Source organism: Talpa occidentalis, unplaced genomic scaffold (assembly GCF_014898055.3).
Source record: "Talpa occidentalis isolate TD23 unplaced genomic scaffold, MPIMG_talOcc4v2.1 talOcc4.12, whole genome shotgun sequence".
NCBI classification, from domain to species: Eukaryota; Metazoa; Chordata; class Mammalia; order Eulipotyphla; family Talpidae; genus Talpa; species Talpa occidentalis.
This window is the reverse complement of record NW_023601212.1, coordinates 38,685,300-38,703,226: the sequence shown is the minus strand read 5'-3', so window position 1 is coordinate 38,703,226 and position 17,927 is coordinate 38,685,300. Positions and strand designations below refer to the sequence as shown.

At 45.0% G+C, this 17,927-nt stretch overlaps 1 protein-coding gene across 6 annotated transcripts in view; it reads left to right on the top strand.

The window, feature by feature from the left end:
* Positions 1-17,927, top strand: part of DNMT1 (DNA methyltransferase 1) — a 53,084-nt gene that overhangs the window by 602 nt on the left and 34,555 nt on the right. For 2 of the 6 annotated variants that reach the window (XM_037505746.2, XM_054693262.1), the window contains exons 1-4: positions 8,414-8,572; positions 16,604-16,640; positions 17,151-17,258; positions 17,356-17,575. In XM_037505746.2, coding sequence (XP_037361643.1) covers positions 8,493-8,572; positions 16,604-16,640; positions 17,151-17,258; positions 17,356-17,575 — 445 coding nt within the window. In that variant the 5' untranslated portion in view covers positions 8,414-8,492. The other 4 variants (XM_054693266.1, XM_054693265.1, XM_054693263.1 and 1 more) reach the window with 4 other exon arrangements.

Sequence of the window (17,927 nt, the reverse complement as noted above, 5' to 3'; positions counted from 1 at the left end):
ATTTGTAGCTGTTTTTTTCTCTGAAGTTACAATCACAGAGTTTGAATTGTAACAGAGCAAAGCTCACAAATCCTAAAATATTATCTTAGCCCTGAGAGAAAATATTTGCCCCTAGGTATACTATTGTCCTATCATTGTTGAATATTTGAGTCGTCCTCAGTTTTGGGCTCTTGTGAAAAGAGCCATTAGAGCAGTTTTGTGTCATTTGGTGAAGGTTAGCACTTATGCCTGGCATAGGTTTGCAGGGTCTTAGGGTAGAAATACATTTTGCTATAGTAGGTCCTTTTCTGAAGTAGCTGTACTATGCAGAACACTGGTCTTGCTAACACTTGCAAAAAAATTTTTTTTCCCATTTTAGCCACCCTGCTGTAAGTGGTGTGGGGGGGGGGTGATGCGGGGGTGGGTGGGTAATATCACACTGAGACTTCATTTCCCATTTCCTGATGACTATTGCTGTAGTTGAGCAGCTTTCCATATGAATCTTAGCCACTTGGAAATCCTCTTTTGTGATTTCACAACTGTTCAACTCTTTTGCCCACATAAGAAAAAAATTTCCTGCCTTTTTCTTAGTAATTTGAAAGCATTCTATATATACTGTGGAATGAGTCCTTTGTGGGATATGTGTCTGTGACTTGCCTTTTAGAGGTATCTTATGATGAACAAATTCATTTTTATACAGCCTACATAGTTTCCTTTATGATTAATGTGCTTTGTATCCTGTTAAAGAAACACTTGCCTAGCCCAGAGATGTCCTTTGTTTTATTTTAAAAACTTTCTTGATTTTGCTTTCCCATTTAGACTGCAAGATATCTGGAATTGGGTTTTGTAGATGGTGTGAGGTAGAGGTCAAGGTTCACTTTTTCCAATGCATCCAGGGACCCAGCACCATTTATTGAAAGACTGTCCTTCCCCATTGCTCTTCTGTTTTTGTTTGACATAAATTACATGGCCACAAGGTCCAGCATTCCAAAGGGGCAAAAAGATATTTGGAGGAACTCTTCTTCCTGCCCACAGTTCCCACCCTGTTAGTAAGCATCCTTTATTTCCAGAAACTTAAACTTTCTAAAAGGTTTTATGCATGGGCAAGTAAATACACATAGGGGCCTCCCTCGTGGCACAGGGTTAAAATCTCAGTGCTATCAAACTACCGCCAGCCACTGTGGCACAAGTTTGATCCCTGGCTGGGGAGCTTACTCACACGCAGCAGACCTCTCCTGTCTCACCTGCTGCTTCCTTCAGCAGTGTATTTCAGTAGATCCAACTGTTCTCCCCACTCTGTCTCTGGTGAATACTCTCACCCCCTGCATTTCTGGTCTACACCCCAGTTCTTGTATGCATAAGTAAATAAAAATAAATCTTTAAAAAAGCAAAAGTAAATACGCATAGCCCCTCCCCGCTTTGTTTTACATAAGCAGTAGTGCACTGTGTTCTGTTCTACCCCCTTTCTCACTTGTCGATAGGAAACAATTCCCAGTCCATTTTGTGAAAACGTTTATTTGTTGTTATTGCTGTGGTTTGGTTCTCTATGAATGGACAGTTTCTTTAGCTAATCCCCACTGATGGATAACTAGGTCGTTCTCAGGCTTTTGCTACAGACAAGTTTCAGTGAACAGCTGTGTCTGCTTCTCATTTTGCATGTGTATGAGTAAATCTTAGGAGGAATTCCTGGAAGTAGAAATAGCTGAATAAGAATGTGCCCGTTTGTTGTTTTGATGGAGGTTTGCAGAATAAGCATTTAATGTGTGGAGAACAGACATTATGCCCTCACCCAGGCAGGCTCCATAAGTCTTTATTGCATGTCAACTATACCCTGAGCACTTTGCTAGCTGCTGAGCATAGATGGGTATGACTGACAGAAAACCATCACCCTAAAATATTAAATCACCAGCTGAGGTAAAGACTCTGAAAGAAAGGGCTGCTGTTCTAAGAGACTGTCAGACATCTGATACGGCTGGGGGAGGTCAGGCAAGTTTCCTTGAAGGAAGAATGATTAGAAATGATCAAGGCAGGAGAAGTGGGCATATGGAACAGCAGGCCTTTCTAGGCTGAGGGAGTAGCAAGTGCTTGTTAATCTTGTGATTATTACAGTCACGTGTTGCTTAGTGTTTTAATCAACAATGGGCTGCTTATACAACTACCACCTACCATGCAGTGGGCTATACCAGTGAGGTTTGTGTAATTACTCTGACATCCTACAATGATGAAATTGCCCACCAATGTATTTCTCAAGACATAACTCTGTCATTAAGTGATGTGTGGTTGTGTCTGTGGCTATAAAAAAAGAAGTCCAAAATCTAGTAGCTTAGAAAAACACCATCTGTGCATTATCTTTCAAGGTTTCTTGGGTTGAGAATTTGGGAACAGCAAAGTCAACAAATCCAGTTTGAGGTTTTTCATGAGATTATAGTCAAATATTGGCTGGGGCTATAAACTCTATAGACTTGACTAGAGCTGGAAGAGCCTCTTCCAAAGTGGCTCATGCACATGGATGGTAAAATTGGACACCCCACAGGACTGCCTGAGCATCCTCACAATATGGAGATTGCCCCATGAGACCAAAGTGGCACTGCCGTGCCTTTTATGACCTAGCCTTGGATGCATCTTCACCTTCCTTCTCTGGGCTACACAGCCCACTCCTGATTCAGTGCAAGATAGGATTCCATAGAGCATGAATACCAAGAGATGAGGAACACTGGTGGCTGGGAGCACAGATCTTAGACAAGAAGGGGCATTGAGTGTCTGGGCTGTGGCTCAGCTGGTGCAAGTGAAGGGGTGAGTAGTAAGAACTTATGTGGATAGGCTAGGTGCAGAGGGTTAGGTTTACCCTAATAGTGCTGAGATACCATTCAGGTGCATTCAGTGTGCAGGGAAGTAGGTGACTGATCAGATTTGGGTTCCGAGAATACTTCTGTGTGGAGGACAGATGGGGAGAAGTCTAAGTGGTAGCTCAGGAAGGAGACTGGGCAGGTGTGCAGGAGAGAGTGGAGGACAACCTGGGCTGGGGCAGTCAGTGACTCTGGAGAGGCAGATCAACAAACTGACCTCAGGATTGTTTGAAGGTAAAACCTGCTGGGCTGGGCAGCAAGCCTCCTGTGATCCCAAACAGATAGCCACTGGTCTGCTGAAGGGCCCTGTAAGGAGCAGGTGGTTCTGCCCAGCAAACTCCAGAGTTATTTCCCCTAGAGCAGATTCCTGGTAACCTGAGCCCAGAGAGAGAACACAAAGGCTGCCCTGGTGGTCTTTCTGCTAGGCTCTCTGTACAGATAAGAGTGGCAAAGTGTTTCCATTGAAGCCGTCACCACTGCTGGGGGCCTCTGCTAGGCCCCCACACCAAATGAATGTTCAGAGGCTGTGACTAATTTCCCGGCATGCGGCGTGACTCAGCTCTGGCCTTGTGAGTGACCGTGGTTCAGGACACGTGGCTGTCCTGCCACCAGCCCTGGAACCTGGCCTCCCCTGGCCTCTGGAGTTTGGCTCTCCAGTCTCCATGGAGTTTTCTGTCCTAACCTCTGGAGTACAGCCCTCCAACTAGAGGAACCAAATGTGCTCTGGGAAGGAGAGAACTTGGGCCTGACGAACCTTTCTTGTGAGGGATTTTCAAACTGTGCTTTGGAGAGCAAGAGGTAGAAGTTCCTTACTGCTCTCAAGGGATAATCCCATTTGTACGTGGAAGAGAGGGGTCTCTGGTGGGCCAAGAAGTTATTCTGGATGATTTTTTAAGACCTCAGGGTCTTTTTCCCTATGGCAGCTTTGGTTGACATTTCTAGTGGTCAGGTGAGTCGAGTGAAGCAGGTGTCTCAGGGACTGGAGACTGACCTGATTTTACAACATGACCTGATCTGGAACTAAGTTTCCCTGTCTGTAAAATAGAAATTACATTGTTGTGGGGGAGAAAACAGCTTTACACCTACCAGTGAAAATCTGTATTTTCACTCTGCTTCTAGTCCCTCCCATATATATCTTCATTCCTACTGAGCAAACCCTTAAAGGGTCAGTTGTGGAGAAGGCAGATGAGGAAGGTGAGGTCCTTTGCCTCTGGAGGTCAGTCTTGCAGAGAGTAACACCCTAAGTCCATGGGCTAAATTCAGCCCACCATCTGCTTTTCACAAGCAAAGATTTCACATTTTTATAATGGAGCCAACCTAGTAGGCACAGAAACATAAAAAAGAGAAAACTAATTTTCTAAACAAGTCCAAATAGGTTTTCAGCATGATAATGCAAGATGCTAGTGAGCTTATACAGCATAACTTGCCACCTCATGGGCATTTCCCCATATAGGCCCAGCATGGTTCTTCTTCAGTGTCTCTTTTTGGAGCTGTACCTGATTTTATTACCAGTTATTATCTGAATGCATTGGAAGATGGGGTGATTCTGCTTTTGTTTCTTGGCCAAGAATTGCTTGATCCCAAAAGTCTTGTGAAAAGATCTGGCCAGGCACAGTCACGTGCAGACAACTCAATGGCAGGAAAGAAGAGAAAGCTTACCATCTGTTTTTGTAAATAAAATTTTATTGGAGCACAAGTATCTATTTATGTATTGTCTGTAGCTGTCTTCTTGCAAAATGGTAGCACTGAGTAGTTGCAACAGAGAACATGTGACCCACAAAACTTAAAATATTTACAGTCTGATCCTTTTACAGAAAAATTTGCTGATCCCTGCCCTGCTGTAATATAGACAGACTATGAGAGAAATTAAATGAAAGACTCTGAGACAGTGGTAAATGCTACAAAGGAACAAGATAATAGGCTATAACAATTAGGGTCAGCTTCTTGGCAGAAGCAGCCTTTACACTTTGTGACTCTCCCATCTCCCAGAAAAGTGGCCTGAGCTGAGGTAACAGTAAAGGCAAAGCCCTGAGGGCAGAAAGAGCTAAAAAGACTAAAGGTGAATCAATGAAGCTGGTGCTCAGCAAGGTGGCCATGGTGGTAAGGGTGAGGGGAGCATGAGCTGCACCTAATTGGCATCCTGTAAATGGAGTAAAATACTTAGTTTTTATTTGAAGGGTAATGGGAGGTTCTGGAAGATTTCAGTGGGGAAGAGAATAGCATGTTCCCCTTTTTTTTTTTTTTTTTAAACGTAATGCAATTGTGGGGAGGGTGCTAGAATAGTCCAGGCCAATGATGTTGGTGCTCTGCAACAGCAGCAGAAGGAACAAACAGAAAATCTGGTTTGCATTTTAGAGGAAGAACCAACAGAAAATGCTCCTCTTATATATGAAGGGAGGAGAGGGATAAGAAGTGGTGCTTGTGTTTTTTTTTTTTTTAAAGATTTATTTATTTATACAAGAACAGGGGTACAGGCCAGATGCGCAGGAGGGTGAGAGGATTCACCAGAGACAGTGGGGAACAGAACAGGCAGACTGACGAAATACACTGCTGAGGGGAGCAGTGGGCGAGACAGGAGAGGTCTGCTTCACCATGTGGGTTGCTTCAAGGCTGGTGGGGATCGAATCCGCACTGCAGAGGCTGCGGACAGCTTCACAGCACTGTGCTCAACCGCCTGCGCCACCAGGGAGGCCCAATGTGCTTGGTTTTTTTGCTCCAAGCGACTTGAGAACAGATACAGTTGATTTAGAAGCCCAGTTTTGGCATCAACCAAAACTGTGGGGAGACTGTTGCGGCAATCTTTTTGTGATTTCCTTGGGCTCTTGCACCATCTGTAAAATGGGTTGTTGTCTCTTGGCAAAGGGATTTCAAAGAGAAGCCATCCAATTAGCATAAATACAGTTGTTCTCTCTTAAGCTGAGGTCCCTGAACAGCTGGCTGGTTTTCATCTCCTCTCCCTCCCTAACTCCTTTTTCTAAGTCAGGTTAAGGCCCAGATACTGGCTTTTGACAGGTCCATAGGACCTGAACCTCACTCTGGTGACTGTCTTCTCCTTGCCATCTCCTTTCTGCCCCTTCTCTTCAGTTCTGGTTCCTCCAGTGTTATGGTGTCTGACAAGTAGCCAATGCTGGGACCACTGCTCAACATCCAGGCTCTGGAGCGAAGGACACGTGGGTTCACGGTTCCTGCTACTCATTGAGCCTGTGGGCTTGGGTGAGAAGACTCTGGGCCAGACTCTTTTGGGACAAATCTGAGGGATGGGAAATGGTGTTCTGACCCCTCCTTGGATGGTTAATGACTAGATTAGCTACTTAAAAAAACCTGGGATTAAGAAAAAGTCTAGGATCGTGTCTATAACCGCAGATTACATATAAACACAATTATTAATTTTAGCCTTAATATTTCAGCCCTCCTGGACCCTGCCTTTGTGTGTAACTCCTAACAATCAGAGGGTCTGAGCTTCACTTTTGGCAGGCCTTTCCCATCAGCTCTTGTGTGTATAAATGCATTTACTTATAAATTTTATATTACAGAAATGTAAAAATATACCATATTTTTAAACTGTGTTCTGGTGTTTTGTGTGGGAGGTACACCTTCTCTTTTCAACTCGGCTTACCTTGATGGCTTATTTATTGTGGTGAAAAATACCTAACATGTACCACCCTGGCCATTTTTAATTGTCTAGTAGTACAAGCCATATGCATATTGTTGCGCAACAGATCTCAGGTAACGTATTGTAAAACAAACTGCATTCTCTCTCCTCCCTCCCACTAGTCGTCTAGTACCTTCATTTTACTTTGTTTCTGAGAGTTTGGCTACTTTAAATAACTCAAATAAGTAAGAACTGGAAGCATGTCTTTTTGTGACTGGGTTATTTTTCTTGGCATAATGGCCACAAGTTCCCTTCATATTGTAGCACATGACAGAACTTCTTTTTCTTTTTTGTTGGGGTTTCATTTTTTTAAAGGCTGGATAATATTCCATTGTACATCTACACTACATTTCTTGATCCATTCATCCAAAGATGTAAGATCTTGGCTACTGTGAATAATTCAGTGATGATGAGCATGCAAAGATCTCAAGCTCTTGTTTTCAATTCTTTTGAATATACATATTCAGAAATGGGATTGTTACCATATGACAATTCTATTTTTAATTTTTTGAGGAACCAGCTCACTTTTCTGCTGCTGCTGCAAGAGTAGCAGCAGCAACAGCAGCAGCAGGACCATTTCACATCTCTAACAGTATACATGTATCCTAATCTCTTATCTTCTCCCCAATGTTTGTTATTTGGCTAGTGGCCATCCAGATGGGGATGAGGTGATCTCTTACTATGCCTTTGATTTGCATTTCACTGATGATTAGTGAAGCTGAGTACCTTTTCATATATGCTTGTTTGTGAAACAAACAAGCTTCTTTGGGGAAATGCCCATTCAAAGCGCTTGCCGGTTTTAAAATCAGTTGCCTTTGAGTTGTAGGAGTTATTAAAATTATTACTATGTTCTGGATAGTAACCCCTTATTAGATATATGGTTTCTATATATTTTCTCACATTTTATAGGTTGTCCTTTTACTTTGTTGTTTCCTTTGCTGTGCGGAGGATTTATTTGGTATAGTCCCACTTGTTTATTTTAGTTTCTGGTGTTACTATGAAATTCAATGTTATGAAGCTTCTTCCCATATTTTCTTCTAGCTTCATTTTTTTTTTTTTTTTAAAGATTTATTTTTTTATGCACACAAGAACTGGGGTACAGGCCAGAGGTGCAGGGGATGAGAGGATTCACCAGAGACAGAGTGGAGAGCAGAACAGGCAGATCTACTGAAATACACTGCCAAGGGGAGCAGTGGGCAAGGCATGAGAGGTCTGCTGTGCCATGTGGGTCACCTCCCTGGCTGGGGATTGAACTCGTGCTGTAGTGGCTGCGGACAGCTTCAAAGTGCTGCGTCTTAACTCCTTGCGCCACCAGGGAGGCCCCTCTAGCTTCATTTTTCTTTCAGCTTCGTTCTGGTGATGTGGTATCCCATTTTCCCAACACGATTTGTTGAAGGGAGCATTCTTTCCCAGGTTCTGGGGTGTGTGTGCGTGTGTGTATGTGTGCGCGCGTTTTAACACATAGGCTGCGGGTGTGGCCAACCTCCCTACACTGTGAACTCTTTGGCGCTATCCCCATATCTTGTGCTGCGTCAAGATTTTCTGGAGTAGGTGCTACTGGCGCCTTCTTATAGATGAGGGCTCGGGAAACTGAGGCTGCGTTGTTACAGTGAGCAAATTGGTGGAGATATGGCTGTAACTGAGGGCATGAACTCAAAAGCCTTCATGCTGGGACCTCCAGGGGATGCGCCCAGTTTTACCCAAGCAAGCAGGAAAGAATGAAGAATGAATGAACCTCTCAGGCAGGCTCCCAGCAAACCGCGGAGCTTGGAAGAGCCCACTGCTCTGCGCAGGGGTGCATTGCCGCCCCGCGCATGCGTGGCTCCTGCTCAGGGGGCCACTCCACTCCATCTGCCCACACATGGTACAGCCTCTCTCCTCATGGTACGTCCTGCCTTACCCCATGCCTGGGCTGGGGTGGTACGTTCCGCCTCCGCTCGCTGCCCCTCCCCGTTGGTTTCCGCGCGAAAAGCTGGGCCGCCTGTGCTGTCGCCGGCTCTGCTGCAGCTTCCGAGATGCCTGCCCGCACAGCCCCTGCCCGAGTGCCCACGCTGGCTTCCCGGGCTATCTCACTGCCCGACGATGTCCGCAGGCGGTAGGTGCCGCCGGGGACCGCGGACTCGGCGGGGGGGAGGTGGCACGGCACTGGGTGTGGGGGGGTTCCTTCCCCTCTGGGTAGCCTGTGGCTGCTGCTGACAGACGGGCACGCATGCGCAGGATGGCGCGGCGCGCAGCGGCTGTTGGCGGGGACTGGGCGGCACTTCCGGTCGCGCGCCCCTGGTCGTTTGGCGCCAAAATGGGCCAAGACCCCCTCACAGCTCTGGGCGATTAGAGAAACTTGGGGTCTCTTCTGACTTCAAAGTAGAGTGAGCTCTGGATTGCCTCGGGGCATCCCTTTTCCGGAGCAGCCACGCGCCCTCCTTCTGCCACCAGTCTGGTGGCGCAGGAAGTGGGCAGCCCGCAGCCTCAGGACACCCCTTGGCCGGGGCACTCCGGCCTCCACTTCCGGTGCCTGATCCTCTGTTGGGGGTGTAAGGGCTTGGGGGCATTTTCGGTGTTGGGGTTCTCTTGGAGCCCCGGTGCTGCCTGCCCCATGGCGGCCTTCCCAGACGGACATTGCCGGTTGGCGCCCTGGTGTGGCCGGCTCAGGTTTGCGAGCCCCGTTTTCCTTGGGGGGCTCCCTCCAGCATCTCCAACTGCTGGGGAAGTCACATTCTGGAAGGAACTCTTACCAAACAACGCAGGGCAAGGACTCGAGCAGCGTGAAGGCTGAATGGTCTTTTTTAAGCAAATCTGTGCTTGCCTATGAGCCATGGGTGTCAAGGCAGTTTTGCTGGGGACAACTGGCTGCAGTTTCCAGTGTGTGTAGGGGTGGCGGGAGTGAGGGGGCGACAGTTAACTTAGGGGACTGGCAACAGCAAATCTGTGCACATGCGTCGGCGGGAAGACCTTGTGGACCCGGCTTCTCGATCAGGAAGGCCACCAAGTACTCCTGAAAACTTATTCCAAGTGAGGTGTGCATTAGTCTCAGGAATCTTGGCCAGGCCCGAACACTTCCATTCGGGTTTGTGGACCCAGTTTTGCCAATTCCTTGTGCTTGCTACCTATGGTTGTGCCAGGCCCGTCCTGCTTTGGGTTTTTGGGGGTGGTGTGGGGTGTTTTTGGGTCTCCCTACCAGGTATTTAAGTTTCAAGCCACTTTACTGTATTTACAGGGGGTGTGTCTTGTTGAAGAATCTCTGTCCCCCAAGATATAACATGACTTAAAATAGCAGTGGAGTTATGAGCCCCTGATTTCATGATCCACTCAGAGAAGTTAGGACCCAGCCTTCTTTGTTTTGACCTTCAGAGCTCTGCCTCCACTGACTTGATGACCTTGGGCAAGTGTCATAAACAAGTTATATCTTTGGACTGGGATAACCAAGGTGGGATTTAAACTACTGGGTAAACTTTAAACTTTTAACCCAGCAATAAAGGCCCACATGTTAGCATTGATAACAGCTACTGTAGCTAGCTAGCTTTTTTTCAGTTCTCAATCACTAATTGTATAAAACACTTTACATTATCTCATTTAATTTTCAAGAGGTCTTAAGAGTAGGTACCACAGGAGTCCACTGCTAACAAGTGTGGCTTTCTGCTGAGATCCACTTTTTGCCAAGTCCATTCCCTTCAATTAAGGATTTTGAAGAGGCCACTGGTTCAGGGGTTTTACTGGGCCAGCACATGTTTCATTTGAATGAACTTGAATGTTCTTAAGCAAGATTTTTTAAATCCACCATTCCCCCGTGTTCACTACTTGAACTAGATTTGGCAACAATAGATGTAGTTTTAGACTATGTGGTGGATATTGAAATTGTTATGTGACCCTCTCAACAGCTTTTTGTATACTTTGAAATATTTCACTGTACAAAAAAATACATAAACACAGTGTTCAGCAACACTCCTTAAACTTAGAATTGTAAGTGGAGGTATTGTTGGACTTAATGAAAATTAGTGGAGAAATAGAATCTAAAATAGGTACCTAAGTCTAGTAGAGACTTTTTTTTAATTCTCATAGCTGCCTAGGAAGTAGTTTTTTTTGTTTTTGTTTTTGTTTTTTTTTAAGATTTATCTATTTGTGCATACAATAGCTGGGGCACAAGCCAGAGATGCAGGCCGGGCAGGGTTGAGAGGATTCACCAGAGACAAAGTGGGGAACAGAACAGGCAGATGGACTGAAATGCACTGCCGAGGGGAGCAGCAGGCGAGACAGGAGGTCTGCTTCGCCATGTAGGTTTCTCTCTGGCTGGCCAGGGATTGAACTCGAGCTGCAGAGGCTGTGTGTGGATTGTCTCACAGTGTGGTGCTTAACCCCTTGCGCCGCCAAGGAGGCTTTTTTTTTTTTTGAGGGAGGCTCTTTTTTAGTAAGTTTTAACTCCAGTATTTAGGTCCATGAAACACTTTGAGCTAATTTTCTTTTTTTTTTAAAGATTTATTTACGCATACAAGAACTGGAGTACAGGCCAGAGGTATGGGGGGCAGTGAGAGGACTCACCAGAGACAGAGTGGGGAACAGAACAGGCAGGTGTGTGTGTGTGGGGGTGAGAGGACACTCCAGAGACAGAGTGGGGAACAGAACAGGCAGATTGACTGAAATACACTGTTGAGGGGAGCAGCAGGGGAGCCAGGAGAGATCTGCACCATGCCGGTCGCTCCCTGGCCGGGGATCGAACTGGTGCAACAGTGGCTGCGGATAGCTTCATAGGTTGTGTCTTAACCCCTTGTGCCAACAGGGAGGCCCTAATAGAGACTCAAGGACATTAGGGCTGCTCCTCATTTATGTGTTTCTGTCACTTCTAACTTGTTACATCAATTTCTTTTTTAAATGCACATTTGGTTCCTTTACTTAGATAATGATGCTAGAAAGTATAGCCAGTTTTTGAGTTTGTCTTTAATTTTTTTTTAACCTATAACATACCTTAAATCTTTTGCAATCTTTTTTTTTTAATTTTTTTTTTTTAATAGAGGCATGTTTATTTATTTATTTGTTTGTTTGTTTTGTTCATACATGCACTGGGTACAGTCAGAAGCGCGGGAGGGCGAGAGAATTCACCAGAGCCAGAGCGGGGAGCAGAGCAGGCAGAAGGACCGAAGTACACTGCTGAGGGGAGCAGCGGGCGGCAGGAGAGGTCTGCGGGCCATGTGGGACCCTCCTCTGGTGGCCAGAGAGCAGCTGGGGATTGAACCGGCGTCGCAGAGGCTGCGGGCAGCTTCGCAACCCAGCGCTCAACCGCTGCGCCACCGGGGAGGCCCTTTTGCAATCTTCTAAAACTCATGCCTTTCTGGACAAGTTACAACTTTACATTTGATTTTTCTTATCTGTCTAGCTTAGCTCTGTGCTGAAAAATAGAATTCTTCTGTTCTCCTGTTGCCCTTAGGTAAAAGTAGAAACCACGATTTTTTTTTTAAAACAAGTTGGAACCAGCGGTTGCCTTGCTCCACACACTGACTGATATACTTGACCTGAAGTCCAGAATTCCCCTCTATTGGTGTGCCTCATCTTATGCTTTTCTCACAGGCCACACAGGCTTGAGATTAGGCAGAGTGACCAGTATGAGACCACTTAGAAATGGACTATAGGGGTTCACATCATGCTTACTCCTTCTTCAAGGTGGCTACTAACTTGAAGGTGGTGTATCCCTAAGACTGTGCTCAGAAAGAATCCCCTTTTCCCTTAAGATATGATTTCTGTCAGTGCACTCCTTGTGCCGTCTCTGCAAACCCAGTTAATGGTGACTTGTCAGAGCACATTTACCTTATTGTATGTGGAATGTGGTAGAGACTCATGCTTGCATGCCAGACTTTGCCCTTTAATGATGCTTAGATTTCCACGCTGATCCTAGCTCCCTCCTTTGTACAATGCTGATTAAATGCCGTTGCAATTTTGAAAGCATTCTTCTTCGCTAGTTATTAAACCAAGTTTTAGTTTTTTAGTTCAGTGGCTTCTACTGAATAGAACAAAGCTGATCCCCCCACTTTTCCCTGTGATAAGGTTCTAGAGGTGCAGGACTACTGGGGTTCAATCTCCCCCTACCCCCAACCATGTAGCTGTGTGGCTAAACTATTTAATATCTTGGTGTCTTGTTGCTTTATCTGTAAGATGGTCAAGGAACTTCCTGCTTTGCCAGGATTTTATGAAGAAGGAGCTGACAGGTATAAATGTGATAGAGTAGCACCTACACTGGCTCTCACGTGGTCACCAGTGGATTTCCATTTTCATTATACCAACGTGTAGTGTATAGCAGGTAGAGCAAAGCTGTTTGCTTATCATTCCAGTGTTTTTGCCTGGCTTTTTGTAGAATGGTCTGGACTTGCTCCTTCTGCTGCCTCCTTATCTTATGTGCCAAGTGACCGGTCCTCCTGATAGGCATTCTTCTCGCAAGGGTTGAGAAGGCTTTCTGTCCTCTCATCTCTTCAGTATCTTGCTGCTTGATTGTTTGTATCCTTGACTTTTGTGGTGCTGTTTTTACTACCAAGGAGTCTCTTCCCTAATTACCCTCCTTCCCTCTTTCTTTCATTCTTGGATTTTGATTACTTTAGGTCCTTCTCCTAGTTCTACTTTTAATATTTGGGGTGCCAGCTGGAAATTGCTACCTTCAGTTTTGATGCCTCTCTTGACATGGTTATTCAGCAGTTAGAAATTATCTAGATAGTTACTGTTCCTGAAATATCACTCTGAAAGCTTATGGCTGTCTTACTCTCCTTTCTGTTACCCTACTAATTTTTAATTGTGGCTATAGCATATTACCACAATCTTTTTTTTTTTTTTTAAAGATTTATTTTTTTATTTATACAAGCACTGGGTACAGTCAGAAGCATGGGAGGGTGAGAGAATTCACCAGAGCAGAGCTGGGAGCAGAGCAGGCAGAAGGACCGAAGTACACTGCTGAGGTCTGCGCACCATGTGGGACCCTCCTCCGGTGGCCGGGGAGTGGCCGGGGATTGAACTGGCACTGCAGAGGCTGCTGGCAGCTTCGCAACCCAGCGCTCAACCGCTGCGCCACCGGGGAGGCCCCCTATTACCACAATCTAATGAGTGAAATAAAGCAAAAAAATGTATCTCACCTTTTTGGAGGTTAGAAATCTGGTGTGGTTCTGGCTGGATTAAAAGTGTAGTGTCATAAAGCTGCATTTTTTTGGAGATTCTAGGGTAGACTCTGCTTCTTACTCTTCTTAGGTTGTCGGCAGATTCAGTTCCTTGCCATTGTAACACCAAGGCCCCTAAGCTGAGGGTCATTCCAAGCTTCTGGAGGTGATAGCATCCCCTTCTTCCCTCTTTAATGCCAGCAAAATCAGTCCTCAAATTGCATCTCTCTAATCCTTTTGTAGTGTTTTTTTTTTTCTTGAAATGCAGCTGGGAAGTTTCTTTGCTCTTAAGGGTTTGAGTAATTGAGTCCAACTGGATAATCTAGGATAACTTCCATTTCAAAGGTTATAACCTGAATTACATCTGCACAGCCACTTTAGCCAAGTAAGGTAGCATACTCACAGGTTGTGGGGTTTAAGGCACAGACATCTTTGGAGATGGCTTGTTATCCTGCTTACTGCAGATACCATCAGAGAGCCCCACCCCCATGCAACAGTCACAAGAGGCAGAGTTAAATGCAGCTTTGTTACTTCTCTAGTATGATCCCCACAACTGCTGCTAAACCATCTTTCAGACCAGCATTTCTAGTTTAGGGTGTTAAGGTTATTTAATATTGTGTAATCTCTTCATATCTAATCTATATTATATATTTCTGCAAGATTAGTTTTCCCACAGCAAGGCTCTGATATCTTGGGTTCCTCCTTCTTCATGACTCCTTCAGCAGTTTGTTAATATGAAGCAAATTGATGACTTAACCTGATATTCCTTACCTCCCTCAGACTGGCACCCAGCCTCTTCTCTCTGGACTTGCCTTTCCACCTCTGTCGCCCTGACTTGTGTTAGTTTCTTGGGTGTATCCTGAACTAGGTCCCCTGCTGCTGCTCTGTTCAGGCAGTTCCTCTGCTCAGCGCCTAGCAGACTGTACACTCCCACATACCTCTCCTTCCCAACATTGTTAATATCCCTTCTCTTGATGGAGTCTCTCAGAGTTGAACTGTAATTGCCTTTCTTCTGCATAGCATCTCTGTGTATTTTAGCTCCCTTGTAAGACTACTCTGTTTGCTCTGAAGGAAGCAACTAGAGATAAATCATGGGGTCTCAGGCTAGAAGTGGGTAAGGTTTTAGCTCTTCTATCACATGGTCGCTGTTTTGTGAGTATTCTGAGTGGTCTTTCACATCCATTTCTGATCTTCCTGACTGGGAATGTAAAGGTGATTTAGGTGGTATCATCAGTTTTACTGGGGAGAGGGCAGATTCCAGAGAGGATCGGGGGGAAAGACCACACTGCCAACACCTTGGGCTCTGACTTTGGTTCTTGGGCCATGTGAGTTAAATCCATTCTTCATGAGGCAAGACATTTGAATTCTGAAGATTTGTTTCTCTTTGCTAAGCTAAGCATTCCAGTTCAGAAAGAATTAGGCTCTCAGGTCTGTCTTGTGCCCAGATGTAGGACTTGTTGGCATTTCTGAAAAGGGTACCTTGGTGGGCTCAGTCCATTGAGCTGTATCCTTAACATTTGTAATCACCTTAGAATCAAGGGACTGTCCAGCTCGTCAAGGTAGGAGCTGTGTGTCCTGTGGCACAGTCTTGTGAGCAGGGTGACTGAGAAGTCAGATATGCTCCTGCAGCCGCATATGCTCTGGCTGTGAGTGCCCAGTTCTGCAGCTGTCCTCATGTAAGGCTCTCCCAGGTCTCGAGTTACTTTGAGGGTAGAATGACTTTGGCTTGGAAGGGGCTCCATGTGCTTCTGGACAGCTTGATTATAAATCTCCTTGAGTTCGAATTATACAACATATATAATACAGTACACATTGCCGCTTAATTTGCGGGCTCAGTATCTCCTCTGCAGAAAGGTCTTTCTTGACTCCCCATCAAGTCAGGAGGTCCCTGCCTGATAGTGCCTATGTGTAGTCACCCAGTTTACTGCTTGGAATGGGACCTGGCACAGACACTAGTTGCTCACAGTGAGAGCCTGTTGGAGCTAGAAGCAGAGTCCGCATGCTCCTGGAGTAGCCACCGTGTGACATTGGCCCAGTGAAGCATATCACTCAGATCTCTGGCTTTGCATTGAACACTTGCCCTCTGGACAGGCCAGTTTGGAAGTGTTCTGTTTCTCCCCTTTGGGCTAGTGATTACTGAGTACCTAATCTGTGTGGGTGCTGGGTGATAAAGAGTCCAGAGGTGGTGGAAGCCTAGTCCCTGCCCAGGGCTCTACCTCTTCACTGACAGACACTCGCTCAGCTGGTTCGACCTGTTCTCACCTGCTGCCCATAGGTGGCACCCATACTGGGAACACCAGCCTCTTCACTTTCCTTTCTTCAGTGACTTCTGTGCTTGTTCCTTTATTCTTTTTTCCACCTTCTCCCCCAAAAGAGGTAAGACACGAATCTTCAATAATCAAATCAGACCTCGATTTTCCCAGCCAAACTCTTGAGAGTTAGGTACTTCTGCGTGATTAGATAACCAACATTCTGAAGGATGAGCAGCCAGCCAGCTTTCTAACTTCAGCCGTCTGCCTTGCATGAGGGCACCCCTTGCTGTCCCAGATGCTTTGACTCCTCAGTATCTTATATTTCTCATTAGAAACACACCATCCCCTATCCCAGCCTCTGGGAATATCGACTGAGGACTGCTTGCACATCCTGTGTCCCTGGTCCCCTTATTCTGACACCCATGGTATACTCTGCAGGAAGACTACTACCCGTGGCTCACCTAACCTCCAGAAAGACCCCAGTGGTGTGACCTGCTCCTTTCCCAGCCCTTGATAAAATACATACTTTATTATAGAGCTCTTATATCATCTCTCAGCGTCAGAAAAACCACTCTCAAAATGACTTCTTAGCATTTATATCAGGGCCTTCTGGACATCGTGGGGTGGGACCCACCATATTTTTTTCTGATGCTCATGTTAAACTTATCTCCAAGATTCGTTAATACTGTGGTATTCTTACAGGTAAGCAAGTTACTTAACAAGCATTTCTCTCTTGTTTTCTTCCCCCAGGCTCAAAGATTTGGAAAGAGATAGTTTAACAGAAAAGGTAATCTCCTTTAAAAAATCAATTACCAACTGTGACTATTTCATAAAAAGCTTTTATGAAATAAAAAGGTTTTCTTTAAGTGGAATTGTCTTTGTGGGAAAAAGTTTTTTAGGATTATTTGGATCGTTTTTCTATTTAATGTGCTGCATTAATATGCTACTGATATTAGTTGACAAGTTTCCAAAACTAGGTCCCAAGCCATCAGTTCTGAGTTATAACTTGTCCTGGTCACATTGTTTTCAGAAGTACAGTTTTGTTCTAATACACTATTAGGTGTCTCTCTTTCACCTCTAATCTTCAATTTTTTTTTTTACCACCCTGGAGATGGTGTAATATGATCTTAATGGAGACATCATAAACAGGTCTGATGAATGTGAAGTTTTTGATTGAAGCAGTACTGTCTGTTGTCAGTCATTGTTATACAACCACACAGCTTAATTATTTGTGTTATTAGTCCATCAGTTAATAGTTTGGAAGTTTGGGACTTCTAAACCTGTGTCCTTCCCTTAGGAGTGTGTGAAGGAGAAATTGAATCTCTTGCATGAATTTCTGCAAACAGAAATTAAGAATCAGCTATGTGACTTGGAAACCAAATTGCATAAAGAAGAATTATCGGAGGTAAGTTAGTTCTCAGCTTCACAACTTCTAGAATGCATCCTCCTATGTAACTTGTCTGTGAATCCCCACCTTTCTATGTTATCCTTTCTTGCTGTAGGAACGTTATCTGGCTAAAGTAAAATCCCTTTTAAATAAAGATTTGTCCTTGGAGAACGGAGCACATGCTTTCAGTCGGGAAGTGAATGGATGTCTAGAGAACGGGAGCCAGACAAGTGGTGAAAACCACAGAGTGGGAATGGCGGATGCAAACAAGTCTCCCAAAACTGTTTCCAAGCCTTGCACACCCAGGAGAAGCAAGTCTGATGGAGAAACGAAGTGTAAGAACTCTTGACTGGTTTAACTTTGACAGACTTGTACCACGTACGGGGACATACTTGGAGCCATAGTTACCCTTGGGCAGTACTTCTGGTTTGTTTTTTGTGTATATATTTCCTAATCTAGTAAGTACTGCATACTTCCTAACTCCCTTACATGTATACTTCTTTAAATTGTCTTTGACCAAGCATAGAGCATTAGATCCTAACACATGGCTAAACTTATAAGGTGTGATATAACAGGCATGAGATAACAGGCGCTGCTAATATTTCTTCTAAGTTATATGCCTATTTAAGCTAAACATTTATTCCTCAACTCCTTCCCAGTTTGTAGTCATGGGACTTGATTTCAGGT